Source organism: Micropterus dolomieu, linkage group LG21, assembly GCF_021292245.1.
Source record: "Micropterus dolomieu isolate WLL.071019.BEF.003 ecotype Adirondacks linkage group LG21, ASM2129224v1, whole genome shotgun sequence".
In the NCBI taxonomy this organism is placed as follows: Eukaryota; Metazoa; Chordata; class Actinopteri; order Centrarchiformes; family Centrarchidae; genus Micropterus; species Micropterus dolomieu.
This window is the reverse complement of record NC_060170.1, coordinates 30,791,662-30,813,097: the sequence shown is the minus strand read 5'-3', so window position 1 is coordinate 30,813,097 and position 21,436 is coordinate 30,791,662. Positions and strand designations below refer to the sequence as shown.

Genomic DNA, 21,436 nt, shown 5'->3' with positions numbered 1-21,436 from the left:
GTGGCTCTTGTGTGGAGTTTTGCAGGCATTGCTAAGCAGTCAGTAGCCACATATTCAAAGCCAAAAACGTGCTTTGTTAAGACTTGCAGTAGGAGCTATGACACTCCCTATATGCTGTACCCCAAAACTATGATCTGGATGGCCGGGAATGCTAACAATGATACCAGTGGAGGGGGAAGCACCATACTGTAATGCTATTGGGTCAAGATCTGCTGTGTGGGGTGCTAGTATAAACCTCATTCTGCACATGGGGGTGGGGGGGGTGTTAGACAGCAGCAAGCTAAAGTGCACCAGTAAAACAGACCCTTGGTGTGTTGTCAAATAGTCAAATGACAGCTTCCGACTGTTAACTGCACTAGCTACTTAGATCTGGGAAATTTTATTAGCCCACTTGTAAATGGCTCTCTGTTTTCTCTGAGGGAACGGTTTCCTCAAGTCCGCCCTGGAGGCAGATGCCAGAATGTCACCGACTTTGCTGCTAGTGTCAAAATGGAAGTGGCTTCTGAAGAGAAGAGGGAAAACACAACCATAATTGCTGGTCCAGGCCCATAATGGCCTAGTGTGTGGTTTCTCTATGTGCCAAAAAGTATGGAGCCTGACTCTGTCTCTTAGGGTGCTGGTGGGATGGCGGACTAGACCAGAGATTAACACGGCACAGATATGTCATGTCACTTATGTAATATGCTGAGCTAAATCAGCATGTTAAAATGTGTCACAGTGTGTTGAGGAAAAAAATGGATTGTGAATGTTTATATCTGTGTGATTGCCTGAATAGCACCTCAAAAAATAGGGGACCAAAATTAATAACCAGATGGCGTGTGACTACTCCCCCCAAACACATTTTTCTCACTCATTCAGTCGCACACTTCCTCATCTCCATAGAGGGCTGGCACTTACATAATCACATCATCAAGCTCTAGCCCAACCCCCCCTTTATCTACCCCTCTTTCTTTCTCCCTCTCCCTCTTGTGAGCGTGCAGAATAATCTGATCCCTGGGGAGGATTTGTCTGGAGGATGAGAGAAAGAGATGTGTGTAGCGGTAGGGTTGGGGGGGCAGTGAGTGTGGGGAGCTGTGGGACGGGGGCAACACAACACAGCACCCCACAACAGCTCCATTACTATTTTCCTGGTTTGAGCCCCATTACAACAAGAACAGAGATAATCATGTATGCTGATAGCAGCCTGTTATTGTGAAAGCACTACGCCGTTTGTGAGACTGCCAATTTTTCCGTCGCTCCCCAGAGGAGCAGCTCCACAGCTGTGCGAGGTGCAGGGACGACAGAGAGAGAGAGAGGGGCCAGGCTAACTGCACAACAGCTGGGATAAAAGTCCACAGAAAGAGGGACAATGGGTGGAGTCCAAAAACTTTATGGAAAATGTGCTCAACTTTTCTGTTCGTATCGCTGAACAAAAAACAACATTACTCCATGGCCAACAACAGGAGACAGGGATATTTACAACTGCTAAATGCTGCATGGTGGATAAATAATAATCTTTATTTGTAGAGCACTTTAAACAAGTTACAAAGTGCTTTAACAAGTGTAAAGACAATGATACCCAAAAGACAATAATACAAAAACAATAAAAGATAAAAGCATGAAAACATTGAAAAGACTAAAATACACATTTAAGATAAATATAAAATTAGTAAAATAGAATAAAAGGGATAAAATAAAGTCAAATAAGATCGGGAAAGGCTCTCCTATAAAAGTATGTTTTAAGAAGGGACTTGAAAGAGTTCACTGACTCCAGAGCCTCGGGGCCCTGACAGCAAACGCTCTGTCCCCTTTAGTTTTCAGTCGAGACTCTGGAACAGACAACAGACCTCTGCCCGAGGATCTCAAGGTACGTGCTGGTGCGTATGGGACTAAAAGGTCAGAAATATAACAAGGCGAGAGGCCATGAAGAGCTTTAAAAGTGATCAATAAAATTTTAAAGTCAATTCTAAAACATACTGGGAGCCAGTGTAGTGAAGCTAAAATAGGAGTAATGTGGTCATATTTCTTTGTTCTGGTTAAAATCCTGGACAGTCTGCAGTGAATAAATGAAAGCTATTTTCTTGAAGGTAACTTTTGGATCCACAAGGCCTTGTAGTAGTAGCAGTAGTAGTAGTAGTAGTAGTAGTAGTATGGGTGGGAAAAGAAAGCAATTTTTTCACATGCATCATAATTCACTTTTGAGTATTTCAGCACTGATGCTCTAAATTCCTTATCAGAATTCAGAGGGTTTCTTTTTGAAATAGTAATCACAGATGAAAAATATTTACTGTGTCAGTACAAGCAAAAGAATGAAACCTTGTAAATAAATAGCAATAAACATAATAATTAATTTAAAAAGCATTACTGAAAATCACAGTCGTAGCAAAGGGCATTCCTTTTTAGGACCATTTGTACAAATATTTAAATAACTATCCAAACATCCACATACTAAGGTCTGAACAGGAGCCTCACAATGCTACTTTGATATATATTTAAAAAATTAAAATTAAGTTCACAGATAAATGACAAGAATAATCGCAGCTACTGTACACACTCATTTTGCATTCTTGAGCCAGATTTGTTTACACTCCACTCTCTGTTCTGGGCAGAAAAGAACCCCTGTTAAGTGGTTTATGCTTGCTATAAAATGTATTCTATCCCTTTCTCAAGTAGCCTGGGTGATTTCAGACAGATGGGAAGAGGCGGAGTGACTGAGATATTGCCTGGAGTAAAGAGGAGGATGAAACAAACAACTAGCACACTGGCTCACCAATGATTATACTGTTGTGGTTTTCTGACCTGTAATTAGGATACATTTGGAGCATTAACTAATTGGCACACTTGATTTTAGTCCAATACAATTAAAGAGGAGACGATGGATACATAGATCTATCATACTGAAAATGAGATAATGCCATCCCTAAAGGGAAGCGCAGTTTCAAAAGCCAAGTTAGTGCTTACATTCTGTGTCAGAATGTGAACAACCCTGACCTTGCTACAAATGGAGACATGGTGTGCAGAATTACTGAGACTTTTGAAAAGACCAGCACACATCTGAGGAGAGAATAGATTGAAGGATTGCCAAGGCCAGAATTTCACTATTCAGACTCTGAATGAGAACGTAGAATGAGGTCTTCAGATTGGATTTTAAGCCCTCTAAAGGAATGCTGAAGGCCTGATATATTCAACTGAAAGACTCCCCACCCACGGACGCCTGCCAGCAAGACCAGCGGTTTATTCCAACAAAGAAACGTGGGCTAACTGCTAGTCGCCCCTTTTGATATCATGGTTATTTCCTATCTACTGAAAAACAGCCTCTCTGCTTCACTGTAGAAGTTGCACAAGGCATCTGTCTTGCAGAAACAGGCATCACATATACTGAAGAGTGACTGCCAAAGCAGAGTGTCAGCAAATCAGAAGCTGGTGGGCAGCAGTTGAACAGTGTGTTGTTTATTTCTGTCTCGGCCCATGACCCAGTGTTCCCACATTGTGGACTAGGCTATGCTAACTGTTAAACAGGACCAACACACAGCTCTGTGATTTACATTGAAAATAATCCCATCTGATTGATGCTTAAAGAGGCCGCCACACCACGCAACGGTCACACACTGCTAGAGTCATTCTACCGTCTGCCGTCTGCTGATAAAACTCAGGCTAAAAAGGTACACAAATTAGACATATTTTGAAAGACAGCCCCCACTCCACACACAAAGTACATGTACCAAATATCTGCCAGGTGATTTCTAGTAAAATCAACCTCTTAAAAATTCTATTTAGTATTTCCACATATGCAAAATCTGCCATGATAATCAACTGAGGAGAAACAAATTATCTTGTGACTTATCCTCTGTGCATCATGCAAAATTCATGGCACGGACATAAATGATTCATAAGTACTCATCAAGACTCATCCGCCAAAAAAGCATGGCTATATAAATAATAAACAGCTCTGGTCAGTATAAGACCTGGATCTCCAGAGAGAAAGTGCTATACATACAATGCTTTGCCTGACTTATTGTTGGTCTATTGAAGATGGCAAAACTCTGCAAGCTCCATTGCCCCGCAGAGCCGTTTAACACAACATTACAGATGAACGGCTTGCGGATGCCAATTACATAAGGATTACAGTGGGGGAGGGTTAACAGGCAGAGGCTTTAGTACAATAATACTGCATAAAAATGCAGCTTGCATGACGCTTCCACTGAGCATGCTTTGTCCCACAATTGTAAAGACTCGAGAAGGATACAGGGGCGATACTACCACTTCATGTGAATGATATAGAATTCCTACATTTACTGACCGTGAACGCCACACTACGCATCTAGTATCTTAAATAAAAAATGATACAAACTAACCATATAATTCCATCTTCAATCCACAGCAGAAGATGAAAATACTCTACTTCAGTCACTTTCTGCCACTCGGACAATCAAACACTTGCTACGCACCTCCCGATTCCTTACAAGAGTTACGCTGCACTTATAACACCATCTGTCACGTAGATGTTTTGAATAGAACGATGAGAGGAAGTGAGCCATCTAGCTAACGATGATTTTAGTAGAAGCTTCTATAGATTATTTCAATGATTCATCGATGCGTCGTTTAAGAAGTACTTAAACCCCAGTAACAGGATCAGCTGTGCGCGTTTATAGGTGATAGATATTTATTAGTCCTTTCGGAAATTCATCGTGTGCCATACAGCAAACATCAGACCAACAACCAGACAGCTGCTTTACAAACACAAACATCACCCGAGTGCTATACAAGTTATACTACAGGCTCGCCAAGGAATGAGTGTTGTGATGAGAAAATAGACCTTACAAGCACAGCACACCTACCTCTCATTCCCAGGCTGAAACTCTGAAAGTAAGGAAGGCCGGCGGCGATGGGGCTGGGCCAGGTGGGAGCTATAGTCCCTGGCATGATGAGAGTGGTAGTCAACCAGTCCCACTTCCTAGAACACAAAGAACAAGATGTCAGCGTGGAACAACATACCCTGCATTTATCTCTTCTCCTTGAGAATGATGCATGGACCCCCAAAATAATAAAAACACATTAACATTCCCATTCCCTGCCGTGTTTCTTCTGTAAAATCTGGTCTTTTTCTCTCCAGCTATTGTTTCTCCCTCTCCTGCCATTTGTTTCTCACACATGGGTAACCCATGCAGCTACCGTAAACTTGTGCCTCTGCTATTCAGGGATTGTGGGACACAGCCCATCAACCCTCATCACCTTCTGAATGTGATGATTTGGGGATCCTGGGGGGTTAGCCTTGGATTCTCCCTCAACACAAGAACAAAAAAAGCCTTGCCAACACTGAAGGTCATTGAATGAACTTCTACATCAGCTAGAGGCCGCTACTTTGAAGCATGGACAGCTCTGCCCCTTGATACGTAGAAGAACATAATCTTGATAATTAGGAGATGTGAGTAGAAATAATGGGGAAAGCCTTAATGTGACTCCACGATGACAACATGAACTTTCACCTCAAACATCTAATGAGGGAACAGTTCTGTGTACACAACATTGTAACCTGGAAATGTTTCTGTTGGAGAAACACCAGTGGGCCCCTGGGATCAGGCCCTCTCCAGTGGTTAAGAGTAATGCCTTGTTTACTAAATATCCACCAAGCAGTCAGAGCTAGAGCTTCCACTCTAGTAAACCCTCTCATTAGTTGTTGTTTTTTTAAGTTGAGGCAGTACAATTGGTGTCATTTAACACACTGTGCGTCAGGTCCCTTACCGTATGTGCCCGTTGCAGCTGCAGTGGCAGGGTGGCAGGGTTTGGCAGGTGCCGTGTGTCCACAGTCCTCCGGCCCGGTGGCACAGACTGGGGATGAGAGGACATGCTGGCACAGCCGCTTCCTCTACAGGCAGGAAGTAGGTGTGGCTCCAGAGCAGATGCCGTGCATTATCGGCCGTTTCTCTTAGCCAGCAACCTGTAGAAAAAAAAACATGGAGTATGTAACATTTGAGTAACATCAGTGGAATTGCCTTGGGCACCTTCATACCTGCAAAAAACAATGCATAAAACATTATGCAATATGCCAAACTGTTGCTCGGAAACAATTTGATGTTTTCTGGCTAGCACCTCTAGAGTAGCTAGAGATGAAAGTGTGTGTCTCTGTATGCTCCGGATATCAGATTGTCATCACCTCCCTACCGCAGCTGCTCCCCCCTCCATTGCTCCCTGTAAAGAAGTGAGAGCCCCTGCACCTGCTAGACTAAACCCTCCTTTGCTGCTTACTGAATGGCCCACTGTCCTCACACTGAGGACTCACAGACAGACACCAGGAAAGTCAAGCAGCCAGCCTGTAAACCAAAAATACTCTGAGTTTAATAGGCCTTTAGATGCAACATAAATAACACACTGATAGAGATGTAGGCCTTGAGAGTCAGGCACTAGATTTTAACTCCAGATGACGTTTTGCCAAACTTGAGCGGTCTCATCTACAAGAAGTGTCTCACATATTGCCCAAGAATGATGAAATAAGTTAAAAACAGCCACTAAGCTGTGGCACACATGAACATACCCCTCTGTAAAAGGTAAGGGAGAGATATTTATTCTGCAGAGAGTTAAAGAGTGAAAATAAAGAGAGGGCTGTAATCCTATTACAATGACCATGCAGATCACAGCACATACCATCTAAACATAACTGTAATGTTAAAATTGGAGACAATGCTGAAGAGGAACTTGGTTGGACCTATGAAAATAGCTTCAAACTATCACCGGGAATCGATTTGAAGAAGTTTAAGGTCTATTTCAACAAACATTCAATGTTAAACAAAAGACAACATTCAGCTCTGGCTCGTTACTGCACCATTCTCAGACACTCTTAAAAGGCTGTGATAGTAGTAGTGGGTGGACTCCTGACATGTGTCCCAGCGACTCTTGCCAAAAGAGAAATTAGGACTCCTGCCATTTCTGACATGAGTTATGATTCCTCTATCATAACTCATGTTTCAGTGTTGCGCGGGGCACACAACAAGAGGCACAGTGGCAGAAATACGGGCTCTCAACACGCCACTGATCGAAAACTTGACAAGATAGCAAAGTCCTCAAGGTGCACTACAATTCTGTTAACTCATCGGGAAAAGCCGCCACCACCTCTGAGACAACCAAAAGGTCCGCATGCATTTTATTTCCAGATGCTACTGAATGTAATTGCTTACTTCAATAGGTGTGTTAAAATAGAAAATATATAAATAAAAATAATAGTGAATAACCATAACAAGGAACATTAAGAAAATTGGACATGTGATAAGATATTCAATCTGTATCCTTAAAAATGATTAGTAAATTAATCAAGAATAGGAAATCCACCGAAATCCTGTTATTATTCTGTTGTTCAATGTAGGCTATTTTGTTTTAAATTTGATACCGGTTTCTTGAACGATACTCCAACAAGCAGCCCAAAGTTTATTCATCTGTGCAGATAAGCAGCTGGTGTTAAAAAACAACAGTGAGCCCCATTGCTGGGCGTGATGTAGAGTTTTTCCTGCATGCCTCTACGACATTTAACATTAGACAGCCAATCACCAGCATTATTACATCATGGTACAAGCATGTGGGCATGCTTACTGATGCTCACTGATCCTGATAAGATTTACTCCTTAGGTATCGAAATTTGGTAACGATCCTCAAGGCGCTTTTTGATACTCGATATAGGTTCAGTGTCTAGCTCTGGGACAGGGTGAGTGTTTTAGCTCTGCAACCAGTAGAGTACAAACAAGCACTTTTTACAGAACTATGAACATGAGACCTGATGACACCACAAGGTGCCTACATCGTAGGCATAGTATGATCTATTGTAGTGCCAGTGTGCCAGTCGCCATTGTCTGACTCTAGTTTTGACTCGTTTGCAGTACAAAGGAGGGCATTATCCATCCTTCCTTCCTGCTCGACTGTCACAAACACAAAGTGTCACTTGATTTCAGTTACGCAAAGAGCTCTATTATGAAATGCTGAACATGGCTCTGCCTTCAAGGAACAGAGAAGCTCTGTAAACATAGACTCAGGAAGGCCACGAGATAAGAAAACACTGACGAGATTCTCACACGAACTAGGGACTTCGCCTTTGTGTCAAGTCTAAACTGTGGCTTCAAATATTTTCAAGACACTGGTGCACTCATCTTTTGGTGAGACAGACCTGGATAAACAGACCACACAAAGGGTAGTGCTAAAGTCCTTGGGTAGACCTCACTGCTGGTGAAATACTAGACGAGGAAAACTCATGATATTGACATAGCATACAAATATGCACAACCAGCAAGGCCAGCAAGACAAAGCAAGGGTGAGATAAGCCATCCTTTTTGAAAGCCTCCCTTTGATGACTGTCCAGTCCATAGAGATTCCCCTGAGAATGACGAAAATAAAGTCTGATGCAGTCACAAGATCTGTAGAGGACAAAAAACCTGAATCAAGATGAGAAGGCCGACACAATGAGAGAGCTTTGACATAAACTCTGAGGCGAACGGGGCCTTCCAGACGAAAGGCTGAACACATGCACTGGCAGTGCTACAGACACCCACAGGCAAGTCGATGGCTCAGCGCCAACACTGAGAATGAACTCAGTCACCTCACTCTAGCGTGCTTTCCTTCTCCCCTCTCTGCTGCTTTCGTCTTCGGCACAGAGTAGAGAGGGCCTCAGCCTTCAGAGGGGCAAGCCAATATTTCATCCTCCTACCCCCCACCCTCCTTCTCCATTTTAGGAATGGCTGTGGAAATACTAGCACAGAGCACACAGACAGCTTCTAGCCTGCCAGGCTGACTTCAAACAACAGTGTAATTCTACTGACATAAACAATTAGAAATCTCTGTCTAGTCTGACTGTAGCTTGACAGCTTATAACATAATTTTGAGAGCCTTGATAGCATGGTTTGAACCTTGATATAATAATGGGTGTGATTGGCCCATCACCGCAACAGCAATAACATACTGTTGATTATATGCCCCCAAAAATAATATTATTATACGCCAACCTTTATACACAGAAACAACACATTAGGGTACCGTGCTGTCAGCAAAGACTTCTGCATAATAATCACAACAGGCAAAAGAAACGGTGGCTCCGTTAAAATCCATGTAGTTGTTGTGAAAAGGGAGATGAGTGAACTGTAATGGGCATAACGCTTGGTCTGGGAACAACATCAGAAGTCTATAAAGCAATGCCCTAGAGAGCTCAGCTGCATGAAGGGGAGGGCTGCTAGGACTCTCAGCCTAGGAATGTGGCACCCTGTCAGGTCTCATAAGGATTTATCTCCCTGGAGCCTCATTACCGAAGGGCCCTGGACAAGGAGGCTCTCTCCCCCTTACCCTTTCGCTCGCTCACCCTCGCCACTGAACTGCTCACATATTCCCTACATGATGCCAACACTCGCTTTCTGAATGATTTCCAAATTACTCCTATCTTTACTTACAGCATGGGTGGTCCAGTTCACATTGAGATAGATACAGAAAATGACACTACGTATTGGGACCCTTGTGGAAACGATGTATTGACTTTGTATTTCTATAGAGAACCTGTTGAGTCGGTGAGCACCTAGCAGTTATTACAACTAAATCATGAGGAAATTAAGCATCGGTTTCAACAATCATTTGCAGTTGTTGCTCTATTGCCACCCTTCACCTCTCTCCCCATTCACCCACATTTCACATAGCAAAAAAGCTCTTGCAATTAATCCGCCAAAGCTTCAGTATTGGGGCCCCAAGAGGTTTTTAAGGTCAGGTTGCAGGAACAAGGTAAATCTGTATGGTAAGCACAGACAACATAAACATGGTGACCCACAGTCACCCCACCCTTTTTTGTTTTATCAAAACAATCTATGGAGTTCTCTATAACACTGTAATCACACAATGCAAACACTCCTGGATCTGCCTAGCGCAGGTAAAGTAAATTTTATTTATAGCTCAAAATATCAAAAATCACGATTTGACTCAAGAGGCTTCAGAATTTGTACAGTACATAACAGCCTGTATCCTTAGACCCTCAAATTGAATGAGGAAAAACTCCTCAAAAAGCCCTTTTAACAGTGGGAAAAAACAAAAGAAACCTCAGATAGAGCAACAGAGGAGGGAACCCTCCCCCAGGACCATAGCACCGTAAAACTTTGATTAAGAGCCCGGGCTGTTATTTGCTAAAATCACTGAATTGACCTGCCTATATTTGGGACAGGCGTCCATATGGGACATACCTTTAATTCATTTTGCACAAAACTGAAATGGGCTACTATGAAACAGTTTATTTCAAACAGAATATCGCTTGTGTAAAAGTGATCCTATAATACCAAATACACGTCATTCATTTGATCTAGCTCTGACAGACTGCTTATGCGCTTTTATTTTGAAGGCAGGAACGTAACGAAAAACAACAACATGGTGCAGGATGAGTTTCTGTTAAATGAACTGAACGATTGTATTGTGGAGAATCTAACGACGTGTAGCATGTTCATACTGACATACTGGTTATAGGTTTAAACATTAATATTTGTATTAACAATCTAAGCAGCTTAGAAGCAACTAAAGCGGGCAACCCAGTGGGGTTTAAGAGGTTTTATACATGCAAAGAACTTATATAAAAACCAGACCAGGCGTTTAATGGAGACCTGCGCTTATTTGTCAAAATGTGTTCCCACACCCGGCCAGTAAAGGAGGTATTATGATGACAACATGTAGATTGTAAAACATAAGTGAAGAGTATGGCTCCAGAAATTGAGCAGCTTCAGGTGTCACCCACTAAGTAACCCTAGTACAGTGCCCTTTACAATGCCAAGAAGTAATATCCAAGACAAGGCTGACAAGGGAGAATGCCATTTTCCAGGTAGACATAGTTAGGCCTATCTGAGCAGGGGTCTGTGTCACGGCAATTGTTGCTTTTCATTTCAGTGCCCACGCTAACAGGTTAGCGCAGCCACACAGCCCGCATGAGCAGCATGATTCAGGCGTGGCTTAAGTGGGAGGTCAGAGATTTATCGTGTCGCCCAGTTTCCAGCATGAAATAGACAATGAGAGTGATCTGTTGATAGTAAAATTGCCATCATGCCAGTACCATTACATCTTTCAATTCAGTTTTAATATCTACATCTGTACAATGCCACTTTTTTTTTTTTTTTTTTTTTGACATTTGAGAGTACATTTCTTAACCTTTTTCTGACATTTATAAATCAAATAAAACATTCTATTATTGCTGTCCAATATCAAAGGCAAATTCATTGGCTGGCAGTAGCAGCAGCACAGCAGTTCAGCATGGTGGTCGTCATGAACAAGTAGAGTTAAGCGGTGTAGCCCAGGCGTCAGACTGATATAAAAAAAAAGGGAAAGACAACACAAGATCAATGCAGCACAGAGGCCAATGTAAAGTATTTTATTATGGGTACAACCTTTTCACCTTAAACATAGCAGACAAGATGAACACACATTTTATATTATCAGAAGAATCCCAAAAATATTTCAAGCCAAACTAATAAAGTCCTTCAACCAGCAATTGAATGAGTTACTGACAAGGAAGTCCAATCATACGCTGACACGAGAGAGGCTATAAAAGGCCGTAGGTGATATTTATTTGCTGTGTGCCAGCCTGATACAGCTATCAGTTATTGCTCCTGGCAGGCAGGTGGTTAGTGTGCTGCTATTTGTACCAAACGGTGAAAGAGCATCCCAACACCCTGAGCTGATGCTGTACTTCTGCTCAACTTTCAGACAGGAAATCAGAGGTCAAAACAAATAGGCAGCAACTGAAGACACTGTGAGAAAAGTTGGGCAAGGCTATAATTTAGCTGACTGAAAGAGGTACAATCATTTCCCTAATCATTTCCACAGCCTGTCACAACTTTCATTTTAAATCTGACTGAACGACACACATCCCATTGTGTTAACAACAGTATGATAAGCATCACAGTAACACCTGCAGCACATGGGGAGTGAAAAACAACAGTAATTGTGAAACTGAAAATGGAAGTTGCAGTGACATATAAACAATGTTAAAAAGCAGTGCATACAACCTTAACACAGAATATCTTAAGCTTTAACGTCATCAGACACGACGCAAACAGTCACGGTTATCAGTGCAGGACAACAAATGTATTCAACATTTTGCAAACATAAATCTGCATATAACTAATATGTGTATAAATAGTGGTGTAACAGATCATAGTTGATCCATTAGCCGGATCTGAACCATGAGTTTTGTGATCTGTTGCACCCCTGTATAGAACGAATAATTGCAGACCAAACAAGGCTAAATAAAATATATATAATATAAATATGATAATTTAGCTTCAAAAGTACATTTACAGTCTGCATTAAAAAGAAATATGGTTCAGAATCAGACTGTTAAACATTGCTCTGAAAGACTTTTTATAACCGTTTTATGCAACGAAGTACAAAAACACTGAACTTTGTGTAATAGTTACCATATGATTTCTTGTACACTAAAGAGATTCCATATTATAAAACTGAAACAACTGGAAAGTAAAGCTATGAAAGTTGTTTCAAATGTGCCGATTGGATTGGCTATCGGCAATTGAAGAGATGATCAGCGCACATTTCGTGCATCGATGTTAAGACGATTTTAACTAACTCACTATCACAATTAAGATGACATAAAAAGTCTCTAGAATCTGCACCCCACTGCAGTGTATCCCATTCACTCATTTATTTGTGCGCCACATTTTGATCCGTACATAGCTCGGCATCAACGTCCATTGGAAGCATCTCTAAGCGTTTCAGCAGCGGAGCGTGCAGCCTGCTTGATCTCTAGGAGCCATGATTAGACAATATGAAAATAGAGAAGATCGCTCTACCCTAATTAGTGAACGGGTTATTCTGCTCAGATATCATTAGCACATAGGAGATATGAACCAACCAAAACGGTGGTGCTTCTTTCTCAACCCAGAAAGGGCAATTGAGCCTCAGACTTTTAGCTAGCATTTATCACTTTTGAAAGGAATTTGAAAGAATTCATCCTTCATTAACAGCACTAAACGTTTTATGTTTCACAACAGTGATCCAGACAAAACAGCATTAGCCGCTAGCCCTTTGCTTTGCTGCCACTTTAGATCTGCCCCCTAGGTCGATGATTCAAATAACCAGTGCTGGTCTGTAGTGTAACTGGGTGGAGGCTGTGAATATATTTCTTCTAATCGTTGGTCAGGGGCAATGAATATAACTTTTGTTCTTTTGATTTCTCTGTTGCAACCAAAGTATACCAAATGACAACTCTAAAAAGGAAGCATTGTCTATTGTTACACCCCTAAAAACAACCAAATGATCGACTGATGTACTAGTGTCAGATTTAAAAATGAATAAAATGTTTGGCAGTCCAAATCACATGGCATTTTTCTATTTTGCTGATGATATCATCAGCAATGTCTCAACACACAGACTGTAAAAGTGTGTGTCTGACAGGGAAGAGAGGAGACAGTGATTGGCTGGCCTGTACTTCCAGATGTGTTCACCCAGCTGTATCCATGCTGGACAGCAGAGCAGCTATTGGATTTCCTGCCTGTTCCCCTGCTGCCAGCCACTTCAGCGACACTGTGTGAAATTACATAAGACTCCCCCCTCCCCCTCTCTGATGGCTGGCGGAGAACTGGGGCCTTCACACAGGTCTTGTTCTTGACTCCCGACTTTTGTTAAGATGGCAGAGTATATGTTTGATGGAAGATTGTAAGCGACCAACCTAAAGAATTGGACCTTGAATATACCTTGTAGGTCTTTTAAAAATACAAGTATTTTTCTTATCGCGGACTTAAATCGTCTATGAAAACAGATGCAGCCCAGCTTATATAGAGTCATTTGTTTGCGTGTCTCATGATAACAGAGTTGATCATTTTCTCTGATATCTCTTCCAATACCTACATGAACCCTTCCTAGGGGCTTGTAACACCACACCAACATAGGCCAACTTATCAGATGCTTTTTCCCCGCGTCTTCTGTTACAATTTTCAATTGAATGCACAACAAAAATGATAGCCTCCGGTCAGGGGACAGCTGCGACGAACGTATGTTATCTTCTGTATGGATTGTAATCAAAACAAAATTCAATGAAATTCAGAGCTTCTAACAGACGTAATTTTACCATGTCGGTCACTACAGTGTGTGTTCATGTACTTTCCCCTTAAAAAGATACTGTGTGTGGTCATGTGACTCTACCCCGTCCGGTCCTGCTGAGCTGTCAGGCAGAGGTTAGCTAGCGCTAACCGGCTTCATTTTCCAGTAGTTGGCAAAACAACAGACATCCATTTTATTAACAGACACACTGTGACCTAAACTGTACATTTGCTGCCAGACTGACAACTTACTCGTTTGCTTTTTCCGTAACTTTCTGCCACTCGCTCTCTTTCATTCGCTCCACCACTCACTCGCTACAAACACACACTGCACTCCTTAAAAGACCTGACATCCTCTCCGCTCTTATAACAGCAGCTGTCACATAACTTGGATGCCGTTTGATGAAAGAGAAGAGGAAGCTAGCAAAGTGTGTGTCGCCGTGCTTGCACAGGTGTGTGAGGGGAAATCAGTAGTCCTGCATCGACATTAATAATTGAATAAAATTTTAGTAGCAGCGCTCATAATTCAGCAGCAGCGATGGGCCAAATATAGGGTATATAGTGTGTCCATAATTAAAAATAAATAAACCCAGCTTCAATAAGTGAGCAATAATTGAGCACCTTCACCTTAGTTTGCTGAAGATTTCTTTGGCTTGCACATTTGAGCAACTTAAATCTTATGATTGTATCATGTTGTGAAAAATCCGTTGGATATGCAAAGATTACATTCTTCAGTTGGTCCAAGAACTGTAGAAACTGAAATACAATATTTTCATTATGCTCTTTTATCTTGCCTGGAGAATTTAATGTTTCAGAAGGCAAGCAACTGTGTCTGCTGCAATTTTACACACACAAAAGTTATATTACGGATGTTACTATTCAGACATTACACTCTGCATGCATTAAAGAAGTTTGTCCTATTTATTGCAGGCTTTTGTAGTAAAAATCCTTTTATACTCAAAGTGTCAAAAAAGCATAATTTTGGTGTTGTGCATCATAACTCGCACTGAACCGAAAAATTTCAAATAACAGCAGCTCTTAAATAGACACGGCTGATTAGGAACTTGAATCAAACCATTTCTTGTACAAGACATTAAGCAAAGAAATGATATGAATGATGAATAATAAAACATTGATGGAGCTTGAATGATTGGTGTGAATGATTACTTGTTCATTTTTGATATCCAGAATTACTCTCAACAGATCGTATTGGATGGCAAACACTGCTGCGCACAGTAGGACACGATGTGACAGCATCGCTCTGATGTAGGAGGTCTCAACTTACAAATCCCTCTTTATTCTCTGCTGGCTCTGTTCTTAAAGCCCACCTGACATTCAGCTCTCCATGCTAAGGAGCAGGAAATAAAACTGAGGAGTGCACTTGTCAGCTGGGCTGACCTACTTCCTCACGGCTACTTAATTATTCAAGAGCTTTGAAATGTTCTTCTGTATGGCAGCATGCAACCCGAGTGCCTGTGTTTGCCCCTCATGACAGCAGCCTCACAGAGCTTCCATTTATGCATGAGAGAGTTCAAGTGTGTGTGTGTGTGTGTGTGTGTGTGTGTGTGTGTGTGTGTGTGTGTGTGTACTGCCAAACACTAATGCCTATACATACTGGTGCTATTTACACAGACAACATACCAAACAAAACATCCCAACTAGATTTGATACACAAGGTTTTGAATTATGGACAGAGAAAGTTTTATTGTGGAAAATATTAGAAAACACAGACCAGACGTCACAACAGCAGAGCTTTTCATTTACTCAGGGAACTAAAATCATCCAAACGGCACGGTCATGCATCCACAGCACATGTCAAGACAGGAGTTCAATCCTCCTTCAGAAGCTCACCATAACCTGTAATTACACTCTACTTAGGCCTTCACTTCCACTGTAAGATCATCAACCCTGAGGTGTGTGCCCTCGGCTGCACTTACCAACATGCTTTCCAGAATGGGAAAAACAAACTATGTTGTAACACAAATATTATATTTATCCCTCTTACTAGCCTAACGTTACCCACAGCTGTAGCCTACACACAAACAAGAGTAATGTCCTGTCATCTGTGTTGTGTAAGAGGGTCAAGTGAATAACTTACTACAGAGCCATTTCTAATCTCTGCTAATCCGCTGTCTGCCTCTCTTTTAGTATGTTTAAATATGGGTTACGGGTTTTAATAGCAACTCAATTTCAAAGCCAGGGAAATCAAAATAGAATGCCTTACAAATTATAAATTACTATAACCATAAATTAATTTCTATTAACACACAAAACAGCATGTGATCAGAGGGATATCATATGAGGCTTTTAAATAATGGTCTACTGGGACTTCCAAATCAACAAGGGCTGCAAGGAACTTTCAGGAAAAGTAAATTAAGCAGCTTAAAAGTCAAAGCTTGTTCGTGTTCTCAACAGGAAGAATATTTAACACACACATTACACAATACCTTTGCAAGGCATTATAACAGAAGTGATTAAATTAGTTGAGTAACAGTTGTTTAGTAAAATTCTATTATTAGCACATTAATAAAAACATAAATGATGAAAGAGGCAATTCATTTTTAACCGTCAGGCTTCATTAACACATCTTCAAAACACTAGAAACATGTAAAATTAACACAAAATGGGAGCACAGAATAGTTTTTGTTTAGATTGCCGTTTAGACAGAAGGCAACGTGATCCAACAGCTTAAAAAATGTGACATGTGAAAATGCTTTCTTCGGGCTATTTTGAAAGGTCGCAGGACTTCACCGATGCAAATTTTATATCTGTATCTTTTGTATCTGTAGCCTGAAGGATCTGGCTAGTCTAGGGCCCTAAGATTTCCGAGATGTAGAAAACACAGATGGAATCGCATAAATTAACAAAAATGCTGTATAAATCTACCAAAATTGGGGTTTTTCTCTAGCTTTATAAGCATTTTAATTTGGAAAAAAGGAAAATGAGAAACTAACCTGTACGCAAATTATTACTTTTTGGCATTGGTTGCTTGAGAAGCAAAGGCTAGATTAAAACCACCGATACAGGTAGCAGGTTCACACACTTATTGCACATCAACTGGCACACCATTAGGTGCCTATGCAGTATCTCTGTCACAAACTTATACTGCAACTTGACAAATGGGCTGGCAAGCAAACATACTATATACATACTCGTGTGCACGTTTAGCTCAGACGGTAGTGTGCTTGACTCCAGTTGGGAGGGTCGTATGATCGATCCCAACATTCAGTAGACATTTTTCTCCCTTGTTAAAAAATTTAATAAAGAAACTTTTGCATGTGCTGCAGTGTGTGGGCGCGTGCCAGCGTTTGATCCACATTTATATCCTATGAACACTGATTTTCATTTCCCTGTGACAATTCAGGGGAACATCACACGTTTACTGCCGACTTTTTCAGAGGTGTGTCAAGCAGGCCAGAGACTCTTCTGAAATTCCTTCAGAACTTTTCAAAGTACAAGCTCTCAATAAACTCGACATAAAGCATTGCTGCAAAAAATGTAGTGCAAGTGCTTTTATTTTGGAGGCACAATCACTTAAAGAAATGATTATGTGAGTAACTGTAGCTTTCATGACTGAGATCTATTTCAGCACCAGCCGCTAAAAATTTATTTTTATTTTTCTGCGATCAAAGAAATCTCGTATCAGGCATGATATTAATGCTGGCGAGCCAGTGTTGGGGCTGCGCGCAGCGCATAGATTCACTCAGCACCTCCACTTGCTCACTCGCTCCCTCCCTCTCGCTCACAAACACATTGAAACAGAGGCGTGAAAACTGTACTGTACTGAGAACAGTCGACTGTCACAGGTGTTATGCCGAATTTTGCATGCCTGCCAAGAATTGTATTAAAAACGCTATACTATTCTTTGTGGGGTTCATCAATAGTTATAAATGATCAGTATATATTTTATGAACTTTAAGAATCGTTAATATATTATTACACAAAGTACCATTTCTTGAGATTCAGTCTAAAAGGACTTTAAGAAGTGAACTGCATAATTCGGCAAAACAGATATTGTAGGCTACCTACCGAAATTTGCATCCACCTCTTTCCTCAGCATAAAAGAGTGTTACCTCCAGCGAGGTGTACGCACTTCACAGCAGGCATGCAGAATTCGGCACAACACCTGCGCTGCAAAACGTCACTAGACCTCGTGGGAGCAAAGCCTGATCATTGTTATAAACTCACGCAGTCTACCGGACTATCAAATCGGCGAAAGTCAGCCAGTTATCTCGAACGCACCTGTTGACTACCAGTTATACAGTGTGGTAACTTCGACAGCCGTTTTCCAAAGTTAACATAGATCCTTATTAGCTAGGCTCCTTACATGCTTGCTAATAACTGTTTTGAGGATGGATCACCGACACTGACAGCGTTGTGTTTAGGATACCAACCATTCAATTCACAAACGGGTCTGTTTGTGAATTGAATAGAATGAATTGTGTGCGAGAGAGCGACCGAGTGAGAGGATGTGCGGAGAGGATATGCGGAGCGAGTACGTGCTGCGCAGCGCTGCAATCAAGAACGATTTTAAAATGGGTCGCCAAATTTAAAGCCCAAGTAAAGCCTATGTGTGGGAAACACTGGTCTTACATCAGACCTGCTTTCCGACGGACAGTTCAGACAGTTCGTTCAGCAGTTCCCTCAAGTTCCCTCAACAAATTTCGCCGAAAGGTGAGGAGTTTGCATGCTTGGATTTTGATATTAGGTGAAATCGTCCAGCCCTAATTCAGCACTAAAATTAAATTGGTTCTCTACAGCTTCAATAACACCTCAACTTCTTAATAGAAAATATCTCATCATTAAAGGGTGTTAAAGAAAACTATGCTTGTAAAAAGATCTGTAATGAAATCAACTTGTAAAATCCAGAGTTAACATGTGAAGCAAAGAGTCAAAACAGCTTTCATTCAGCATTGTAATTAACAGAGAGCAATGGCCGCTGTATTGGTTTGCTGAGAATTGAGGTGACAGGGCTTGTTAGGAGGATTACACACCTCGGGTGTACAAGCCAACTTCAAAACCTCAATCGTTAGTTATAATCATGTTGGTCTGCTGAGGTCAAGGCTTGATTTCATTTCACCTAAGTTGGTAACTAGGACTGGGAGGGGGATGGGGAGGTGGTGTTTAAACATCTGTTGTTGATAAGCAGGCTGTCATTTCACGAGCTACAGCTACATATTTCATAAATAGAACAGAACAGAAGAGGGAGAATCTGATGGGGGAGATATTACGCGGGAATGGGTGCGCAAGTTTGTCTGTGTGTAAGAGTGAAAGAAAAAGATAGCATAGGCTAACTAAGTGATTATTCAGAGCACTACAGTGCGACCATTTTGCTCGCATATTCCCCTAAAAATCGATGAGTGCGAAACGGAAAAAATGATTACCGTAACTACAACCTACAATAAAGTGCTCCCACACAGCTGAGGGCTTCATTTTGCTCGCCTTTGGTGAGAACTGGAGCGTTATGTTCACTGCTGTGTACGGAGGTCAGGCGCGCGAAGAAAACCCTCAATATTCAAATCTCAAAAATCTCATTTGTACCCAACGATCGGATATTTGAATATTCGGATCCAGCCCTATTGGTAACAGTGGTTTAGGATTGGATTTTATGCAAGAGAGTGTAGCCATAAGTGAAAATGAGAAGCACGACGATGATTTGACTCTGATTTGTTGAACTTAATTATTGCAAGCAGCATTACAAATTCCTGCAGGGACGCATAAATCGTGTGGCCCTTTCAAGCTCTACAGAGTGACAAACGCAGAATCAGTGTGACCTCCAGACCCCATTAACCCTTAGGCTAGGATCCCAAACATACCCAACCCCCCTCCCTTTGCAACCTAAATTATGAAAGTGAGAGGGCCTAAAAGATGAGGACAAAATCATGAGGCTTGCAGGATTGCATGGGCCAAATATGAGAAAGACACTTTCTTCAAACAACATGTCACAACCACGGTTTTTTCCATTTTGCAATTCCAGAAAATGGTACAACTGCTTAACTTCAGCCCCCTGTGCAGCCGCTGGAACTGAGGTGGCACTGTATCCAGTTCAATGGCACTTTGATTGTGAGTAGGCACTGCAACAGACCAGCTGTGCCTGATCATAATATTCTACCACATTGCATCAAGGATAACATTCTCCACATGCAAAACGTACCAGGTGCAGTCCACTAGTGAGCAAGAAATGCTAGACAGCTGCTGTTACTCATTCAGTGAGAGGGAAACTGGGTGGGAGGAGGGAAACTGGGTGGGAGGAGGGAATGCGCCTGGGAGTCAGTTTCACGGTGAGTCCCTCGTATTTCTCTTTGGTTTCTGCATGTTAACTTGTGGGTTCATAAAGTGCCCGACAACATACCAATGTTGTGTCATTTCCCTGTAATCATTGTTAAATTTCAGTTCAACGTAAGGTGTTAAATGCTCGCTGGTGGAACAATAACATCTGAACAAAACATGACTGGATATGCATAAAATCAAAAATCATTTAAACATTGAGATGTGGATTATTACTGTCTGTGGACATTGTTGACTTGTGATTTAATGTCATATCCAACCCACTAATCAACATCCCAAATTCAGGTTGAGATTTCACCAAAAGGCTAATATAGTTAAGACCCTGACGCACCAAGCTGACAGGTTGAGTTGGACTGAATGTGGTCAAACGATTCTTTATTCTGTGTAATTCAGCATGTTGAGTCGGTATAAAGGAATGTCGATACGTGCATGTTGGTGGCCCACTGGCTATTAGCTGACCAAGCTCAAAAGAACACTTGACCACAGGCTATGTATGGTTCAAGAAAAAGTACTTCTTAAACAATGCATGAAAAAATAATCTGTAGAAGCTTCGAGTACTAAAATCATCGTTACCTGCAGCCCTAATCTTAAATGTCACTCACTTATTGAGAACCACCTCCCTTCTGTATAATTACAAGCATTTCATTTGTACATCAAAAATTTTTAATAATAATTTATTTCACTATCAAGATGTACAGTACAGAGCTGTAACCTGACAACTTAATGGTGATCTTATCCTCTGCTAACTTTCACCGTCACTTTCTTCTCTCACATTGCTCGTCCTCTGAAAAATGAGGAGAGGGAGACAGCCATGCGTTGAGTGTTACCTTAGCTTACTGAAAATCATTAAGGATCGTGTGAAATTTTAAGTAGCGACAGTAGGCTTCAAATACGTTGCTAGTGACTGGTTTGAACCAAGCCCTAAGCTCCGTTTCTTTCAGGCAAGAGTTGCTAAGGTTGCACTTCCACACAAGCTGAAGAATAAATCCGTTTTTTTTTTTTGTTTTTTTTTTAAATCTACAATCCGAAAGAGACTCGCGACAATAACATGACAGCTGCATGTTGGTCTTTGTAGTCGTAATACAGTGAATTATATTTGGACAATAGAAAGAAAGAACTGC

At 41.4% G+C, this 21,436-nt stretch overlaps 1 protein-coding gene across 1 annotated transcript in view; it reads right to left on the bottom strand.

Moving 5' to 3' along the window:
• Positions 1-21,436, bottom strand: part of ncor2 (nuclear receptor corepressor 2) — a 115,029-nt gene that overhangs the window by 88,324 nt on the left and 5,269 nt on the right. Inside the window, exons 2-3 of the mRNA XM_046035019.1 lie at positions 5,722-5,917; positions 4,818-4,933 (exon numbers count right to left, since the gene is read on the bottom strand). Coding sequence (XP_045890975.1) covers positions 4,818-4,933; positions 5,722-5,826 — 221 coding nt within the window. The 5' untranslated portion in view covers positions 5,827-5,917. The remainder of the gene's footprint in view (positions 1-4,817; positions 4,934-5,721; positions 5,918-21,436) is intronic.